The sequence below is a fragment of the Ciconia boyciana genome, chromosome 16 (assembly GCF_034638445.1).
Source record: "Ciconia boyciana chromosome 16, ASM3463844v1, whole genome shotgun sequence".
NCBI lineage: Eukaryota > Metazoa > Chordata > Aves > Ciconiiformes > Ciconiidae > Ciconia > Ciconia boyciana.
Window position 1 is genome coordinate 3,791,440 of NC_132949.1, and position 19,035 is coordinate 3,810,474.

Sequence of the window (19,035 nt, forward strand, 5' to 3'; positions counted from 1 at the left end):
GCAGCCATTATTTGGCAGTTCGTCTGTCATATCCTGGCTTGGCTCCCTGTGTTTACTATGAAATATGACTGCCAGCTATGCTTTGGGAGTTATTGAAAGTTTACATTGATTAAAAGGGGATATTTGAAGAAAATTTACAGGAGCTTACCTCTAACTCAGTAGTTTACCTCGAGCTGAAAAATACTAAAGACGATGCTCTTTCCTCAATAATGCATATAAGTCACTTAATGCATATTTAACATTGGGAAGTATTAAACTGTAGTAACAACTAATAAGTGTTAGTTGCTGTTAATAATATCAGTGATTAGTACTGGCAATGTGCTAATTATTGCTACTTTAGTTACTTATAATTAAAGCGTAAACTATAGGTTCAAGGGTAGTTCTAAGTGCATGAGAAGCCCATGTTAATATAGGGAATAAGACAAAAAGGTTTTATCGTCTATGATGGGTGTATAGAGATCTCTCGGCTTTCTCTGTATGTTCTCAGACTTGCTTTCAAAATAATAATGTTTTGTATACTTCAATTTACCAAAAATAAAGAAATGCCGAGGATTGAAACAGAAAAAAGGATTAAATACTGATGAAGAGTGCTCTCTCTTATTTGTTAGCTTTTAAATATTTCTGGAGGTTCTTCTCTTTACTTTTATTAAAGGGATTTTAAAAGAGAGATTTCCTACGTGCAAAGTTGCCATTTCATCAGTCGTTCTGGTACTGTTTTCCTTTGTCCTCTTTTTTTATGCTGTGCCTTGAAGAAGTGACTTTGTGTGTGCTTGTAGAATAATAACTAGTAATAGTCAGAACATACTTGCTGCTCTTTAAAAAAAATTTAATTCCTACTGAATTGTTCATTTTAAACATACAGTAGGCATTTTCACACAAGATAGAAAACTGTTATTACAGAAAGCAAATGATGATTCGGATTATATACATTGACTCATGCAGGGCCAACTTCAAAGTGTGATCCAACTTGATTTATTTATTCATGTGATTGGTTTTATAAGAATGCCTTTGCTGGTATTTTGTAGTTACTTGCAGTCAGGCGCAGGAGTCCGTGAGCCTTTGCTCATGGAGCGCTGCTTTGTAGTGAGTGTAGTATAGCTGTCCTTACATGTCACAACAGTTTTAAGCCACACACACCCCCCTGCTTAACTTAATTACCATGTATATTCCATTGATTGGAACGGAATTATTTGGTAGTGATTGTTATATAATTTCAGTATAATATACAGGTTCAATGTATTCAGTAGACTTTCACTATAATAATTTCCCATAGTTCTTTCCCCTCTATATCATTACTTTATACTCATAAATACCACTTATGTCAGATGTTAAACACAACTTTAAAAATCAGTGTCATTCTTAGAAGCTGCAGGTTTTGTCCTTCTCAGCAACAGATGTGCTTACCAAAGTAATGTTTCAGTGTATGTATTTATAAGGCAACAAGTCCCCTTATGTCTTCTAAATACAGCAATTTAAGGAAGAATTAGCTTTGAAAATGTGTTTTAAATTGTTTGGAAGGCGTATAGTCAGAGCTGATCCATCAGAAAACCCTTTAGTAAAGCAATGTTCCCATGACCCCGCACCACAAGACCCATTGGCTATATCTTTAATAAATAACGAAACAGATGTTCTCTGGAGCATTGAATGTCATTCCATTTAGGTTAACTGTGTTTACAAAATAAATATGGTTGTTAGCAGTTTGCATTTCATATCTCAGGCTGTATAACAAGCAGAACTATTGCAATAGTCTCGATTTGAATTCTTAAGGTAAAGTCTTTGCTTGTTATCCTGGAGACTATATAATTTCTATCTGTGCAGTGAAAAGTACTGGTTATGGATCCATGATAAAACTTAGAATCAGTACCAAAAAAATTCACGCAAAGAATGCTCACCAAAACAAAAAAAAACTTCACAAAGTGTACTACGGCAAAATGTTAAATTTTGGAGGCAAGATTTTGCCTTCTCATAGTCATATTTTTATGAAGATTACTGTTAGGAGTTCCCAAATTTCTTTGATTTCTTGAGAAAGCACTTATACTAGGGGAATCTTTTATTTTTGAAGAAAGAGTTAGCACATTTTTTATTTTGTATACCATGCTGTGCTTTGCTTTTGATTTTTTGGAAAGCTTTTATTGGCAGATACAAGTTGAAAAGTTAGTTTATTTTTTATGACAATTTAATAATTCTTACATAAAGGTATATTAATACGTATATTATGTATAAAATGTAAACAGAAGAAAAACATTTTGAGGTCTCCTTTTGCAGTTGTATTTTTGTTAAGGATGTTTTAATTCATGAAAGACCTGGAATTTCATAATTTCCGTGGTCTGTCACGAAGAATTACTGCTCTTCCCAACTTCTGATCAAGATTGTGCAGTGATAGTTTTGACTAAAATACAGCTGGAGCTGGAAGTGGTCATAAAGGATGCCAAAATACAGATGATGTGCACAGACAGTACAGGGCTATCAAGCTGTTTATTTTTGCAATGCACATCTCCAAGTGTTGGGAACAGGCTGCGCGAGTCTGGTGTACATGAAGTTCTGCGGCTATGTATACGTGAAATGAGCCTGATGTGGGTGAATGTATTGAAGTTGTGATTTCTAACTTTCATATAAATGCTCTTCAGTTTCTGAAGGGAACCTCTAGCCCTAGAGAAACAGCAAATGTATTTGGAAGTGTCATACAGTGTTTGGGTTTAAGTGATTTGGGTGTATTCCCTTTCACTGGTCCTAAATTAGAAACCATTTCCAAGCTGCTGGTGGCCTTAAAATGTCCTTACTATAAATTTCTCTGTTGGAAAATCAGATGGGAATAGCAGTCCTGGTAAAATATTTACTACATGCCAAGTTAGAATTTGCTTACTTTCATTTACAATAGTATAGATTATAAGTTTGCAACATTTCAAGGTGATCCCATCTTTAAGATCCGGATTTTACAGTCATATGACTGTATTTCAGATTAGCCCCTTCCCAGTTACTTCCCTCCCTGCTCTCCTGCTATTTTTTGTGTCATCATTTCAGAATGGTGATGATAACACGCTGTAAACGAGCAGACAGTATATGACACTTTAGCCACAGGCTGAATGCCGTCATTATACTTTATGTATATGTACAGTCAGTAAATGGAAGTTTTCGTGTGGATGAATCACAGGAACAAGCCTGTGTTCTCTGAGCTGACATACTCTTTCTTACAACACCAAAGCAAAGGAAAAATAGGAACCGAGGCCACCGTACCTGCACCAATGTAGGTACCACTGTAAGGGTTGTGAGTAAGCTACATGCTGGAATGTATTTTTCCGTAGCATAAGTTGCAGAGCTGGAAAGTTTTTGGTATTCGAAGTAATATATTAAAGGTGTGTCAATCTTATTTTTTATGATTTGAGAATCTCTTTCTGTTTTTTCCTTCAGGATCCCAGAAGCAAGCACAAATTTAAGATCCACACATATGGGAGCCCAACCTTTTGTGACCATTGTGGGTCGCTGCTATATGGGCTTCTGCACCAAGGGATGAAATGTGACAGTAAGTGAAGTTTTTCTATGTTACCAAAAGGGTATTTTAGAAAGTAAGTGGAAACACTGGGTAACAGCTGCTTATTTCTTTTCTGTGGAAAATACCATTTCAAATGTCAGCTATTTATAGTACTGTTATATTAGAAGTGGATATTTCAGTACTATAATAATATACTAATGAAAATCACCTCTGTCGCTCAGAACATGGTGTATTGAGTTTGATGTGGCTGAAGAGCATTTGCTGTGGGAGTTTTGAGCAAGGCTGGTTTTAGACTGGTCAGGTGAATGCACTGTTGAAAACTGAAATTTCAGTTTGGTTGGTAGCCAAAGTCCAATATTTTCCTTGCATTTCATTTGTCTTGGAAGTTTCCTGCTAGAAAATCTTATAATCAATTTAAACCTAACTCCCTTTATTGCTAATGCTGGCGCGAATGCTCTGTTTTCTTAGTCATACTCCCAATAAGTCTTTATTCCATTGTCACTTTTTTTTCCTCACACTTCATTAATGATATCTTTAGGTTTCTGAAGTAGATTATTTTATTCTCTGTTTCATTCACTGTCTACAAAATGTATCGTAAGATGGAAAGTAGCCGTGTCATTCATCTGAAAAACACACAGTTGTAATCTGAAAGACTTGCCAACAGTTAAGCATTGTAATCTTAACTTTCACTTTGCTCAGTGTTTGCAGTGTAATCATATTATTAGCTTCTCATGGTTGTCTGCACCATTTTTATATCCACAGCCTGTGATATGAATGTGCATAAGCAATGCGTAATAAACGTCCCAAGCCTCTGTGGCATGGATCACACAGAGAAAAGAGGAAGGATTTATCTGAAAGCTGAAGTCACTGGTGACAAACTGGAAGTAACAGGTACACAACTCATTTTGGAATTTTGCAGGTTTAATAAATGTGTAATATACGCTGTGGGTTTATGTACCTTGGTCAAATCTTTGTGTATTAAAGCCAGTGACGGAGTATTCCCCTTCAGAAGTGTGAGGATTTCATTCAACATGTCCTTGAATCAAGAAACTCTATGAACTGGTGTTCCTAAAAACAAATAGAAAAATAAAAGCTGTAGTAATAGCTTTAAAATCTCAGAGATATTAATTAGAAAATCACTATAATGTCCATTTTTCGTGTAGGAAGCAGCCCAGTAGGGTAGCTAGCTGTTCAGGAAGTTAGCCATCATCTTAAGAACACAAGAAATACTCTAAACTTTCATCAGCTGAGGAGTTGTTTCCTGCATTTCAGAGTATTTAATAAACAAAGGCAACTTGGATTCAATCCCAAATTTTACTCCCAGTGAGTTATAAAATACAAAAATAATCACATTAAGGTTAATCACATTAATCACGGGTTAAGGTTATTAAGACGGGGAGGAGGGGGAGAGAGGAGAGGGGAGAGGGTGGCCGTTCATTTCCTTGGAAGTGTTTCTCCCAGGATTTATGAGTAAGCTTTGGTTGTGCACACACACCCACGCACCCCCACCGACCCATTCCAAGTCTGAAGTTGCAGAAAAAATTCTGGAAAACGTATTTTGCAAGTTGAAGGACTGTTTTGTCCCCCTAAATAGACATGTTGTTTAACTCCAACAGAACTTCCTTGTAGTGAGAAGGAAGTGCTGTATGAGAAAGTGGAGTTTATCACTCAGGATCTGCATAAGAATTTGTATTTACAGCATACGTTCTGTTTGTTCTGTACGTGCTTTCTGTTTTAGCTGGGGCCAACTGATATTTAGTGTATCATATCTGAAGTGTAAAGTTGGTAGTGAACTTTGTTGTTGATTTTTCCTTTCTGTTGGACACAAATGTACAAAAATGTTCTTTGCCAATCAGATGACAGTGTATTTACTCAAAGGGAGAGCACAGGGCAGGAATTAGGATGGACAGAATTGAAGTAAGGGAAGGAATAACAGAAAATTTTGTTCATGTTTTTTTTTTTATAGGTAGAGGCAAGTCTATAAAACAAATCTAAATTCTAAAGGACAGTCTCAATTTTTTATGGCTCAGAACTTTGAGGAAATTTTAAAAACATGCTGTAGTAACTAAAACCAAAATAAGTATGATATAACTTACAAAATGGAGTAGAAGAGAGTCATAAAACACAAGTTATCAAAAGCTTTTACCTCAGGAGAGTGGATGGGTTAGTGTGTCATCAAGGTGACCAGCACTGCTTCTCCAGTGAAGAAAGCTTACAGGCAACACATCTGAATACATCGCTTCAGATGTACACTGATACATCTTTAAAATTGGTACTGCAAGAAACTGAATTCACAATGTCCACGCAAGGAAACAAGAACAGGGTATGATGCTGTCATCGTTGCCTGTTTGGTGTTGCAAAATGGAATCAAATTCGAGGGCAAGGTGACAGCAGGACAAAGGAGGAGGTTTCTTAGACCATCTCAACTTCTTCCTTTCTTGATGTAGTTGTTGGCAACCCGCGGATGTTGAGTGCCGTGTATTGCTTCGGTGTTGCTCAGTTGAAAGGCTAGAGCCTATTATACGCCAAAAGGATGTTCCTTCTACCTCTGCACTTCTTTGGGGAATGAATCTCAATGGAGACCATACCCCTTGTAGTCAAGAGAAAGGAAATCAGACCATCGCACTGAATTTTCACAGCTTATAGAACCAGCGAACTTCCCTCTAGTCGCCGTATTCATTCACGGCTTTGTTCTCTCTAAATCCGAATACCTCCATATTCTCCTGTCAAACCTTGTAAAATGCTTTGAAAAGGAGAGGTGTGATAAAATTTAGTTAAAAAGGATCAGAACGGATCCCAAGTGATACTTAATTGTAGTTTAACGTTTCAAATAGCTTCCTGCCGACGTAGGAGGGGTAAATTTGTCCAAGGTACTGTCATTAACAGAAAGGTGGTTTCACTAAGTAGTGAGACACTTCAAAGATGGTGATGCAGGTTCTAAAAGTAATTGTACCATGAGAGAAAACTAATTTGAAAATCACCCAAGTGACAAAATTTAATATCTGCATTATTCTAGGCTGCTTTGCAGCAAGGTTCTTAAATGTGGCTTAAACTTTCTGACATAATGCACATAATTTGACAAATAACATGTACATATTTTCTGATGATTCAGCAGGTTTATAATCCTTTTAGGGACAAAAACGTTTGCCACAAGTCTTTGTGGTACCAAGGCACTATAAAACAATTACACAAATAGGCATTCTTTTAGTTCACAATTTTATTTGAAAAGGTCTTGTCTGAAATACTATTATGGTAAAATTGTTACAGATATTTTGTGGGTTTTCTTCATAGGCTCTTTTTGGTGTGAGTGTACTTGGCAAATGCTGTTACTTTTGTGTTTATAAATAAAACATTTCCATCCCACAATTTAAGTAGGTTTCTGGACAAGAAGAAAAATGTTTACTATAACCTTGTTATGTGTATAACGATTATGGTGCTGTTAAGTTGTTTTGGTTGAGGCTTGTCAGCATTTCCAAGCTTTCAGAAAATTTGTTTAAATAAAAATGCCAGTAGCCCTGAAAGTAAACTTCTTTTTTTTTTTAATAAAAAATACTATACAAACTAAGCCCAGATTGGCTGAAGTTTCAGATACCTTTTGTGCACGTTTAACTGAAAAGGAAATTAGCAGTTGTCAGTTAGTTCATGGACATATTGCTATGCAAAGATTTCATACTCCTTTTCTCCCGGTACGGCATTGCTTCTAAAATATTTATTGACAAAACCTTTGTTAGAATATACAGTTCCCAGAGCTGCCAAGCAGGATACCGCTGCCTTTAGATTCAGGAAAGGAGGTGAATTAAATGTCCAGGAGGTTTAGGAACAGCAGGAAATATAATCAATAATTGGCTGTTTGGTTTGAGCCTTTGCCTGAATCTTTTTCAAAGAAATTACTCTGTAGGTGTTGAACTCCTTCAGCTGAATTCCTTAATATCTCTGCTCTGCATCCGGTTTTGGTTGTTAATTAGCTCCTGCTGATTCTTTCGTAGCCAGCCTTGAGTGCATGCAAAACATCTGTGCTGCTAAATGGAGACATGCCACTCTGGTTGGCATCTTGCAAACACCTTCGATGGGCAACTCGACCATCCCGGTTCCGGCCGGGAAAGCCCATCGAGGATGCAGCACACTTAACGACGACTGGAAGATACGGTCGTTGGCGGGGACACTGTTGAGTACATTGCAGTTTGTCTTTACTTCTGCATAATTGCTTTGAGGGTTTTGTGGTGGCTTTTGTTTCTAAAAAAGGCCACAGTACGTGCTCGCTTACTAAGTGTTTTCCTGATAAAATATTGTAAATAATACTGAGGGTTTTTTCCTAGTGAATACTAGGAAAGAAGCAAGGCAGAGAACTGCCAGATGGAGTTGGCCAGTGGTTCAGTCAGATTATCTGAAATATCTAACTACTTTGGCAGGTTTGGAGTTGAACTAATGGTGGGAATGATTCAGTCCTATATGTAAACATACTTAATTCCCGTTTACTAGGTCGGGTCTTCAATCTGGGTGCTTCAAGTCAGACATACAGTCTTTTCTGTGTGAATGTTAGGAATTTTGTATTGGTATACTTTGCCAAAACCTTGCCAACTTCCCAGTGCTAGTCAATATGCCACATTCAGTGCTCATTTGTGTTGCAATTCTTAAATGTCAGTGGTTTATTTTATAGCTACTAGCTTGAGAGTTGCACTGCATATTATAAATTTATTGCACTTGCAGTAAATCAACTTGTTAGTTTTCTTTTTATAGGAACTGTCTTGAATTGCTTTTTTCTGAAATCACTGAATTCATGACCCTTTCATAGGTTGGACTGACTTGAAGATTCTGCTTTTAGGCATAGTAAAGCAGTTTTTGCTATTCTTAATCTATGCTTTTTGCACTGAATTTTCTTCCTCCTGATGTGCGTTAAAAGTTTTGTCACTCTTACATTTACTTGTTGACCCATCTTATAATTTGGGGCTCTTCTGAGTGAGTTTGTAGGTGGTTGTATCACAGTTTTGATTTTTTAATTTTATTTTTGAATTATTTTCCTAGTGAGTAAACAATAACCTTTGTGAGAAAATAAGCCCATCTGGTGCACTGACATATAAAAAGCTGCCACATTATTGGGATCCTAAACTGTGACCTATCAGTTGCTGGGAGTTGGATTTGACAGCGACTGACAATAAGGACCTGCCCTCCCAACACAGGCACCAGTGTAGAGGCAGGGTGTTAGCGACTCACTGTCACCTAATGCACCCTACTGTTACGTAAATGGTATTAAAATATATATATATATACACAGCCCAGAGTTTTCAGGGGGATTAAATGTATTTTCATTAGCTGAAAGAATACAGAAGATCTGGTTTTATTCTTCAGTGATGCTTCTGTTATTGAAAAGAGGAGGAAACCTGGCAGCGATCTCTGCAGAGGTTGGGAGCACATAACAGGCTCTCCAACAATAATCTCCCTAGGAGTTCTGTACTCCCCACCGTACATTTTTCAAATTATTTATGAACGTATGAATGCTGAGCCACCCTACGGCACTGCATATTAATGTCTTGTCACACTGCTTGCTGTGGACAGCTGGGTTAAGAGCCTCCGCCCAAACAAGCTTGAGACACAACCTGGAGAATTTTGGCACATTGCTAGGTTCTCATAAAAATGTTTCCCTAAAAGACCCCACCACACACACACTGTAATGATTTTATTTATGATTGTCTAGGTCAGTATTAGTGTCTGTCTTTGTTAGCATTGATTTCATGATAATCTGCACCTGATTTTAAAAGGGAACATATATGAATATTCTGGCTATTTGACCAGCTTTTAGTACCAAATACCTATAAAGCGATCCCAAATAATTACTTGCACGTGGGAGGCATTTTTAATGTCTCAAAGAATGTGAATCGCATGTTTTATCTCACTAATATCTTCTCTCTTTTCTGGCATTCCCAGAATCTGCAGGGTTGCTGTGTTCTTTACAGTAAGAGCTGTGCCTTTAACAAATGCCAACCCCGGTGGCAACTGAATGCTCCCCATTTCATTCATTAAATTAACTTTACCATGAAGAAATAGGCAATGCATAGTATTTAAAAGAAACATTAGTTTTTCATAAATGGCCATCTGCGTGCATATAAAAACTTTAACTAAAATGCTATATATTTATGTAAGATAAATAAACGGGTAAGAATTAGAAATTTAATAGTCTGAATCCCTTTTCAGATGAGTTGATACATCTTGTGTTAAGACTTATGTTTGATTAAGTAGCTGTCCTACCCAGTAGTAGATATTTTTTATGATGATAATTTTTATAACGGCAGTCTTATTTTATTTTTAAAATACAGTTGCTCCTATGAGATTTCCAGTTGAAATTTAAACTGGAGAACCTATTGCAGGCACAAGTTCTTATTAAGTAGCATTAGAGATGATGGTATATTTTTTGTTAGTAGGAGAGAATATCTTAATAAATACAGAGGAATAAAGTGTCATGCAACATCGGTTCATTTTCCGTCTTGTTCTAAGAGGGAAATTAATCACTCATCTATTTCTTGTGTGTAAATCACCTGTGAAATGCAGGTGTTCCAATAGCCTACATTCGTTATGTTGCCGTCTTTCAGGATGCAGGAAATTGGGTGTAACGAGTAGGCACTGGCCTCGGGAAGGATATTAGAAGAAAGTTTAGCTGGGCAGGGGAGTAGTTATGGAACAGAGAAGAGTCTCATATCGAAAAGCCCTTTTAGTGACCAAAAACTGTATAGAAATTGGAAATTGTCTGAAAAGCAGGATTTGTTTTGAAGCCAGTTGTACACGTGAGTCACAACCAGCTCCAGAAAGCAAGCATTCAGTGATAGTTTTAATAAAATCTTATCATAAATCTTTAATGAAAGCTGAGCATTTTTGGAGGCAGATTTGGATTTTGCATACAGACGCTACAAGCACACAAGGTGGAAGAAAGACTATATTCAGTCACAGGTAAATCTTTTAAACTGTGGTTAAGGGGAGTGTGGTAAGGTGCTGGGGAGCAAGTTCCTTGGCTGGGAATACAGGATCCTCTGTCACTCACCTAAGTCATCTGTCAGCTGGGCAGATCACTGGAATCTGTACCAGAACCTTCTTCAGGAAGCAATGAGAATTATGGAATAATTTACTAATGCTTTATTGTGGAAAGACAGAAACTTTACGATGCACTGGAGCTAACAATGGTCTCCCTTTTCTTTCGTTTTGCTAGATAGCTTGCCAGATGAGACCGTTTGAGACTTGAAGCCTCTTCTAAAAGCAGCTATTTGCATGCAGTTGAGAGATTTCTGCTCATCTAAGTTGCCTGTAGGGAGTAAAAGATTGGCAAGAAATGGTTGCTGTGATTAGTAAACTGTTTTATTATCAACATTTGGGAATTCAGGAAAAAGGTAGCTGTGACTCACTTGAAAAGGAACTGAGTAAACTCATGCTGCTAATAATTCAGCTTTGTTATAGGCACAGAAACATTTATTTACTCATTCCCATGACTAAATTTATTTGCTGGTATCACAATAAGTTATAAATACATAACTGCATATGGCTTGCAACTTTTGCCCTGTACAATCTCATGGAAAAAATTCCGGTTTTGTCATCCGCTCTCTGAAATCCTCAAAATTCTGCCTGAATTTCTTCTCTTTACGTAAAATGTCAGTTGTTCTCCGCCAGCCCACTCTGTCTTAGATATTTATTTGAAGTATGAATACCTATGAACCAGTTCTGTATTTGCTTATGTCTTTATATTATTCCTGGAAAAGTGGGCGTCCCAGTTTTAGGCATGGCTTCTGGATGGATACTGCTGGATTATAAGTAGCACATAATAGAACAGCCATAGGACAGTCGTCAAATAGTCCTATATTTTCTGCTGCCTAAATATTTATGATCTCTTCCTCAATAACCATGAGGAGGAAAATGGCATGCTTTTTTCCCTATGGCAAGTTGAGAACTGTTTCTGTTTTTTAGAAGGAAAACCTGGGCAAGGTTGGATTTGTTAGAAACTTTAATACGTACTTCTCTTCGCTCCGTTTTCATCTGTGTGCTTTCTTGGTCCCCATTAAAAGCCTAATCTGGACAAAACGTTAGGAAATTTAACTTGTACCAGTTACTTTGCTCAGTACAGAGGTCATTATCGTGCTTAATAGTTATGACAGAAAACTGGCAAGTAGTATTCTAGGTTTCTGTCCAAGTTGCGCTCCAAGTGGTGTTGAACTGTATCTCACTTCAACCATCTATAAATTAGAGTAACATCGTATGACCGTTTTGAGTTTAATTAACTATTAATTATAAAGCAATATGAGAATGCTTGCTCTCATTACAGCTATAGCAGAATTCAGCCACAGTAAGTTGATTTATTTTCTTGGAGTTATTTTTAATTTATCTTTTTCTGTGTCAACCACACACAAGAGCGAGTGCCTTTGGTGGGGAGGGGAAATCTCTTCTTCCTGTCAGCCCTCTTACAGAAACCGGACCTGACTCATTAAAAATAGGATGCCCTTAAAGAGATGGACCACTTAGATGATGATAATTCTTTATAAGCACTATTTAGCACAAGTACCATCATGCTGTTTCCTCACGAAACGAAGTGCCATGTCGGTTGAAAAAAAGATGTCTAAGGGTACTAATTATGCAGCCTAAAGTACAAATGGGCCAGAGATCTTAAAACAAGGAGTGAGATAATGACTTCTTAGGCAGCCTGTATTTAGTATATGTTGCATCTTTCCTTCCCAATTCATCTTTGAGCTTCTCTTTTTCGTGTATTTAGAGAGCTTTTTTCTTTTTCTGTGTTTGCCGCAGAAGAAAGAAGTAGTCTTACACACGGTGCCAGGTCCCCCTGCTGTCAGTGTTGTTTTCTAGGCTCAGCAGCATGTATCAAGGCTAATCAGCGATGGCTTTCTCCAGGGAGCCCTCCGTAGCTGAGCCTCAGAGAATGGCTCTGCATCCACCCAGCCAATTTCTCAAAATTCTGCTTGGTTTCACACTGAGCATCTCCAGGTAGAATTTAAACATAAAGGATCAGTCTGAAGATGCCATGTTAAAATTAAACCATTTTGTTCAAGAAATTTTAATGAAAAACTTCCTACTGTATATTTCTGGGAGCTGTAGAACATGTAGAGAGTTCTGCTCCTCACTTACGCCAAACTACAGTATAGAAATAAAAATCAGAACGTGGATTTTGAAGTAATAGCTCATGTGCCAAACCTAGCAGCACAGTCACAAGTGCCTTGCACAAGACGACGAAAAAAACCCAACAAAATAAAACTAAATGTAAGATGAGAGAGAGAGGGCAATTTGCATTGAAGGCTGTCACTTCATCCTTCACTCACTTTATGGTTCTTAGTCCCTTTGAGATTGTAAATATTTAACTAAAATAAGTTATTTAATCTTGATGTTATTCCTCAGAAGTATTTGAAGATCACTTTCAGTGTACTGAATTTTAATATTGGGTGGGGTTTTTTTCATGAAATGAAATGCTCTGCAGGAAAGACGCTTGCTTCTGTTCTGTTCATTTAAAATACAGTGTATTTTTTCTGGTACAATTATTTGAGTAATACAGTTAGTGAACGGAATTACATTTTATTTTAAAATTTTAGCCCATAAGTATTTTCTGTCTCATTTTAAAAACACGAATTTAAGAAAAATAACTTAATCAGTATCAACTGTTTGTTCAAGTTAATGTGATTCCTTTCCAGCCATGATCAAATTTCAATAATTAATTTACATCAGGGTATCTGTTCTGCATGAGAATTATCTTGACAAATAAACTGGCATATTCCAAATAAGTAGCTTGCATTCCTGTGCTCTGCCTTCTTTCTACAACTATTTTGGATACAAGGTACCAGTTATATGTGGTATTTCCCTCTTCCAACTTGTTCTACCACACCAAATACTCTCTCATTAAATAAACAGAGCAGGTCAAACTGTTTGAAATTATTTTTTCCATGGCAGTGGCTGGCGTTTCCCCCAAGAATTTTCCCTTTACAACTTGAATCAAATGACACAGCAGCTAAGTAGTAGATTTGCACTAAAGCAAATCTATCTATCTATCATTTGGAAGAACACAATCATTATGAGCACTAAACTACTCTCTACATCCTGTAAAAGGAAAATGTCAGCCTAGAGCTAGTTACATCAACTTGTGAATATACTTGGTGCGTAGGAAATGGAACAGAACTGTTGTATGATTCTGAAAGTCACCTTCAGTTCTGTGTTATAACAGGGGTGTTGTCAACAGCACAATCTTTCATTTCACTGTCCTTAAGTGAAGCACCATAATATCTGTCCTGTGCTTTACATTCATTGTCCATCTTTTTCTGTCTTACGGAAGCAGTAGTGCACAGTTGTCAATCCACCACAGCCCTGCCTTTATTTCTAAAGGGAGAACAAAGGACATTTTGAAAAGATGTACTTCAGCTGGTTTACAAGCCATTTGACTGTTGCCCGAAAACTGTCCTCTTCTTCTTCTATAAATAATGAGGGTAAACAACACATTATAAAATATCTGTGTTGCTTGGATGCCTTTCAACCTCCATGCTGGGAAATAACAGGTTGAAATCCTGCGGAGGTCTATAATTTTTGTTCACAATATGGAAATGCCATTTAAATGTGGGGGAAAAGGAGGAGAGTGCCTTAAGCAAACAGTGACTATCTGCCGCTGAAGATCCTGACAAGTTTAGGGGTTTTTTGCATTAGCTCTGATTGAGCTCTTAAGTGACGCTAAAGTTCAAATTTTTGTGGGAAATGTTTTCCATCAAGAACTGTTAGGTGACTTAAGGGTTGATCTTTCCTAAATTTCCTTTCAGATTTCTTTTCTTCAGTTAGGTAAATAAATTTTAAAAAGCCATTCTGATGCTGACACTGTGAAAGCAGCAGCTGAGAGCACTGTCAATGCAGGATAATATCTCTAGTGACTCACACTTAAATGCTGGCCTTCCTTCATACCCTAGGAACTATGTCACCCTCAAAGCTTCTTGAGATTTTCCTTCCAGGAACAATGCTAATCTTAAACTATGAATCTCACAAAGGAATTCCTGAATGAAAACTGTTTTCTGTCCAAAACAAGCCCAGAGGATTACTGTTCCCGGAAGGTTTTGAGATGCCCAGTTATGAGCTCTGAATTCCCATCTCCAACTCGATCACTGCAGTTCATCACAGCACAACCAGTTTGGGTGGGATGGGCTTTCACAGCATGAGGAAAATTCACCTCTTCTTCTGAGGTTCAGCAGAAGCTGATGGCTGAATGCCGCTAACGCAGAATAAAACCTTACATGTCGTATAGGTGTTACACAGGCGTTATGCTGGTCCTCTACAAGGGGGAGGAGGTGCTGTCTTTGCTCACCCATTGGAATACTCCACTCCCCTGCAGAGACTTCTGAACTCCTTAACAAACCCCACAGCTGCTGCAGTAACTCCGGCCAGACTGAAACCCAAAAGCTGCCGAGCCCCCGATAAATGCCTTCGTAACCCACCGTTGCCTGCCTGCCTCGTTCCACGTAGGGATGTGGCCTTGCAGGGAATGGCACCCCGTGCAGATTGCTGACTATTCTTGTCTCTCTCTCTTTGGGGATCGGTAGCAACATGAGATATATTAACTCACTTTATGCCTTCTTTTGACATTGTAAAAATAGAAGCTACATTAACATTTTTGTGAAGCTGAAGTTAAACTTGTCTTCTCTGCACTTTTACTTTGGTTGCTGTCATGACAATGCTTACAGCGATTCCATCTGACAACTAACGAACCATGAATCCGAGGGAAGTTTAGTGTTAGATACCTTCCAATGAGGGATTGTATCAAATAACCTATCTTCTGAAATCTATTGTGATCTGGCTATTGCCCTCCCAGTATTTGGCTGATGGTCCTGTAGTTGTATAACCAAGACTGATGAGGAAATAAAAGCACAAAGAATTGCTACCCGCTTAAAAATTTATAGTGATGGATTTGGACGTTTCATCATTCCATTGCAGGAAAAGAGCTGCCTGGAAGCTGCATGTCATTTGTGAATTGCTCTTCTCTCCTGTCATTTCTCTCAACCATTCTTATAAATACTGCTAAGTGCAACCTTACTTTACAGCAAGTAGTTTCTTCCATGCCAAGGCTGACAAGTGGGTTTCACGTCTTACTTGTTTTATTTTTCAGCATGTTTCAATAACGCTGGTTTGACATGTTATTGCTTTCTTAATGGTGATTTGTAATCCTCTACAAATTAACTGTGTTTTATATTGACAGTGCGAGAAGCAAAAAACCTAATTCCCATGGATCCAAATGGACTTTCAGATCCTTATGTTAAACTGAAGCTCATCCCAGATCCTAAGAATGAAAGTAAACAAAAAACAAAAACCATCCGTTCTACTCTGAATCCAGACTGGAATGAGTCATTCACATTGTAAGTTTAACCCCTTTTAATGTAGTATCTTCATATTGAATCATTTATTTCAGTGTTGCATTGAAAACTCCTCTATTTCTCTCCTTTTTAGTAAATTGAAACCTACAGACAAAGATCGACGGTTATCCGTAGAGGTCTGGGACTGGGATCGAACAACCAGAAATGATTTCATGGGATCTCTTTCATTTGGGGTGTCAGAGCTTATGAAAATGCCAGCCAGTGGATGGTAAGAGTTTCTGAAAAGAGAGAAGGAGAGAATATCTCACAAAAAGTTTAAACCCAGTATTTTTCTTCAATATAATCTACTTTTTTTGGAGCTTTTCACTGTATCTCGGGCTATAAATTCACTGAAAATGCAACTAAACCAAGGAAACATAGGCTATATATAACAAAGGAGGATAATAAAAGGAATGCTTTTCTTTTGTGGTGTTCATGAAACTTCTGCTGGAGCCAGGAGCTGCTGCAAACTCAATTCTGTGTACATAGTCTTGTGATATGAACTTTATTTTTATCTCAAATATGATATATTCATTACTAAGTGTATCATGCTATATATAGCTCTGCAAATTCAAAGTACATGGGAACTGATTTTATAAAATGCCATCTTATTACCTATGAAGCTAGGGGTAGAACTCACCACATCTTCTCAAAAAGTACATTTCATCAAAGATAATTGTTCAGGGCTATAGAAGCGCTGGAGACAAAGGTTCTTCGGGGTTGATGTCTCCCATCATATCACAGGATGGGTGGGAAGAATTTCCTTGTCCATTAAACTGCCTTGGCAGATAGTTTGGGATTAAAGATCTAATTCCAGGTTAAATATATTCTGTTTCTGAGGTTGCTTTAGATCTTTGGAAGCAGTTCTTCACATACCTGTGACATTGATACAAACCATACATAAACAACTAAATCAGATTTTAAATCTAACGGGCATAAAACTGTAAAGTCACCATTTTTTTCTCAAATGTTGCACAGGTACAAGCTGCTGAATCAAGAAGAAGGTGAATATTATAATGTTCCAATTCCAGATGCTGATGAAGATGGAAATGCAGAGCTCCGGCAGAAGTTTGAGGTGAGGATTAAACACGAATGGGTGCAACTATATATGGCATACATTTTTCACTTCATAACAAAAAAAAAAAAGCCTGTTAAAAGAGATATATTAGAGTGCTACTATTTCTGTTGCCTGTGACAGCAGTATGTGCCTTTGGGTTTCTTGAAGATTGGACCAAATGGTTTAATTCAGTAGTGGTATCATTTTTCTGACAGTTCAGCTTCTCTGCTATGACACTTAGAAGTTGGTACTCTAAAATATTTTATGTCAAGTATATGTAATAATTTCAATGTCTTTCAATACTTGCTGCAAAATCTGCCAGCCGTTATCATTAGTATCTATGTTATTTGACAAATGAAATTCTCAGAAGCATTAGTATTTTAATACTTAGAATGTTTCACACTAAATGCTTTTTTTAAAAAAAGAAAATATTTACAATGTTAATTACTGATTATTTGGAGCCTCAAAATCTTTGTAGAAGGTTCTCATCTGAAATTCTGATGTCTTTAACGTGGGTATGGAAGTTTTTAAGGATAAGAGGTATTGCTGGTTATGTACAGAAAAGAAACACTGAAGAAAAGCGATCCTTTCCGCAGTCGTCTTGCCTTCTGTGGTGCAAATTGGAGTGGTCGGTAGTCACAAGCACGGTCACACCGTGCCGTGCAAAGGAGTTGTTTCTTAATGAACAAACTTAGCCAGCAACTCTGCCTCTTCTGACAACTACAGCCGATATTACAGCAAAATACTTGCTGGCCATTATGCCCAGCAACAGGAAAGGTATGGTTTGGGGAGGGAGGTGTTTTGCTAATGGCTGTACTGGATTCAGCTCGTCTGATCTGACTGCTCTTTCCAGCTGCATACACAATATTGAATTTGAAATATTCCAATCTACAGTATTGTTTCCTTTTTTCTGGTTGAACATTTACAACTTTAGTCTAGCTGTTTATCCAGAAAGTAATTAATGTACCTATTGTGCATAAACAAACACTGACGCCTGTTCCTTTCAACCTGAAATGGCAATTTTTTATGTTCACCATCAGGCAGAATTCTACATTGTTATTATAAAAGCTGGGTTAACCCAAGAAAGTGAGGAAAAACGGCACATGTTCAACTTTCAAGAAAGAAAAAGAAAAGGTGCATCAATTTCTTCTGAACACATTTGGATCAGCTACCATACTTTTGTCTGCAGCATGAACTATGATTTTTGTTATACATTTGAGAAGTATTTGAATCTCCATTCCATTTTCCTTTCTTTACAATTGTGATCTGACCAGTGTGATTTTATTTTGCTGCACTAGGTCATTTTCTATCCAAGATCATATTTACTTTTTAACCTCCCTAGAAAGAATAGCTTCAAAAGTAATTCTTTTCACCCCTTACATGTCTCTGTGCAACATACAGACTCTGGAACTGGGTGGATATGTATATGTTGGTGATATAGGTATAGAAATCTACCTGGTTTTTCTCAGGACAGAGACAGCACGAAGACAAGTCACTAAAATTGTCTATTTAAAAATGTCAGTTATTATATACAGTATGTTTGCATATTGAATTTACAATCTCTTAAGTTTTTTTTCTTACGCCTGCTGTAAATACATTGGTTGCAGAATGAACAGTCAGGGTTTATCTGTGTCCTGCGATGAAGTGGAGTAGAAATCCTGAGAGGTTGCCTTGTGTAAGGCTACTGGACTGGGTCCCAGAAACAGCAGCTTCACATAGGGTCAGCTCTGCCTCAGAAATAATTAGTCTGTCTCAAAGTCTAATTAGTTCAGCTTCAGCACGGTGTATTTGAGGCTTTCTCTGTTCTGGAGGTAGCCTGGCTGATGCTATTTTAGTGGTCTGAATTAATCAAGGAAAAGGAATAGGTTTTCAGTGAACACAGTGTCTCCAGGAATATCGTTTACAGAGTTGCATAATGAACAGTTTCAAAGCTTAGTGATGATATATGGGAATATTGGTAGCTGAACAAAATGTGTGATTATAACTAGACCAAGGCTAGTATAATGCAGTATTACATGGTAAAAGGATTTAGGGTCGACCTCTTACTCTCTCTCAAAGTTTACCGCTGTGAGAAGGAACAGAGGGAAGCAACACCTTCCGAGTAATGTTCTTGCTTGGTTTCAAGGGGA

At 37.5% G+C, this 19,035-nt stretch overlaps 1 protein-coding gene across 3 annotated transcripts in view; it reads left to right on the plus strand.

Annotated features, from left to right (window-relative positions):
* The window catches only part of PRKCA (protein kinase C alpha), a 157,827-nt gene that overhangs the window by 98,141 nt on the left and 40,651 nt on the right, over positions 1-19,035 (plus strand). For all 3 annotated transcript variants that reach the window (XR_012045382.1, XM_072881120.1, XM_072881121.1), the window contains exons 4-8: positions 3,409-3,520; positions 4,253-4,381; positions 15,696-15,852; positions 15,944-16,078; positions 16,828-16,924. Coding sequence is in view for 2 of the 3 variants with exons in the window: in XM_072881120.1 (XP_072737221.1) it covers positions 3,409-3,520; positions 4,253-4,381; positions 15,696-15,852; positions 15,944-16,078; positions 16,828-16,924 (630 nt within the window). In the remaining variant the exon portion in view is untranslated. The remainder of the gene's footprint in view (positions 1-3,408; positions 3,521-4,252; positions 4,382-15,695; positions 15,853-15,943; positions 16,079-16,827; positions 16,925-19,035) is intronic.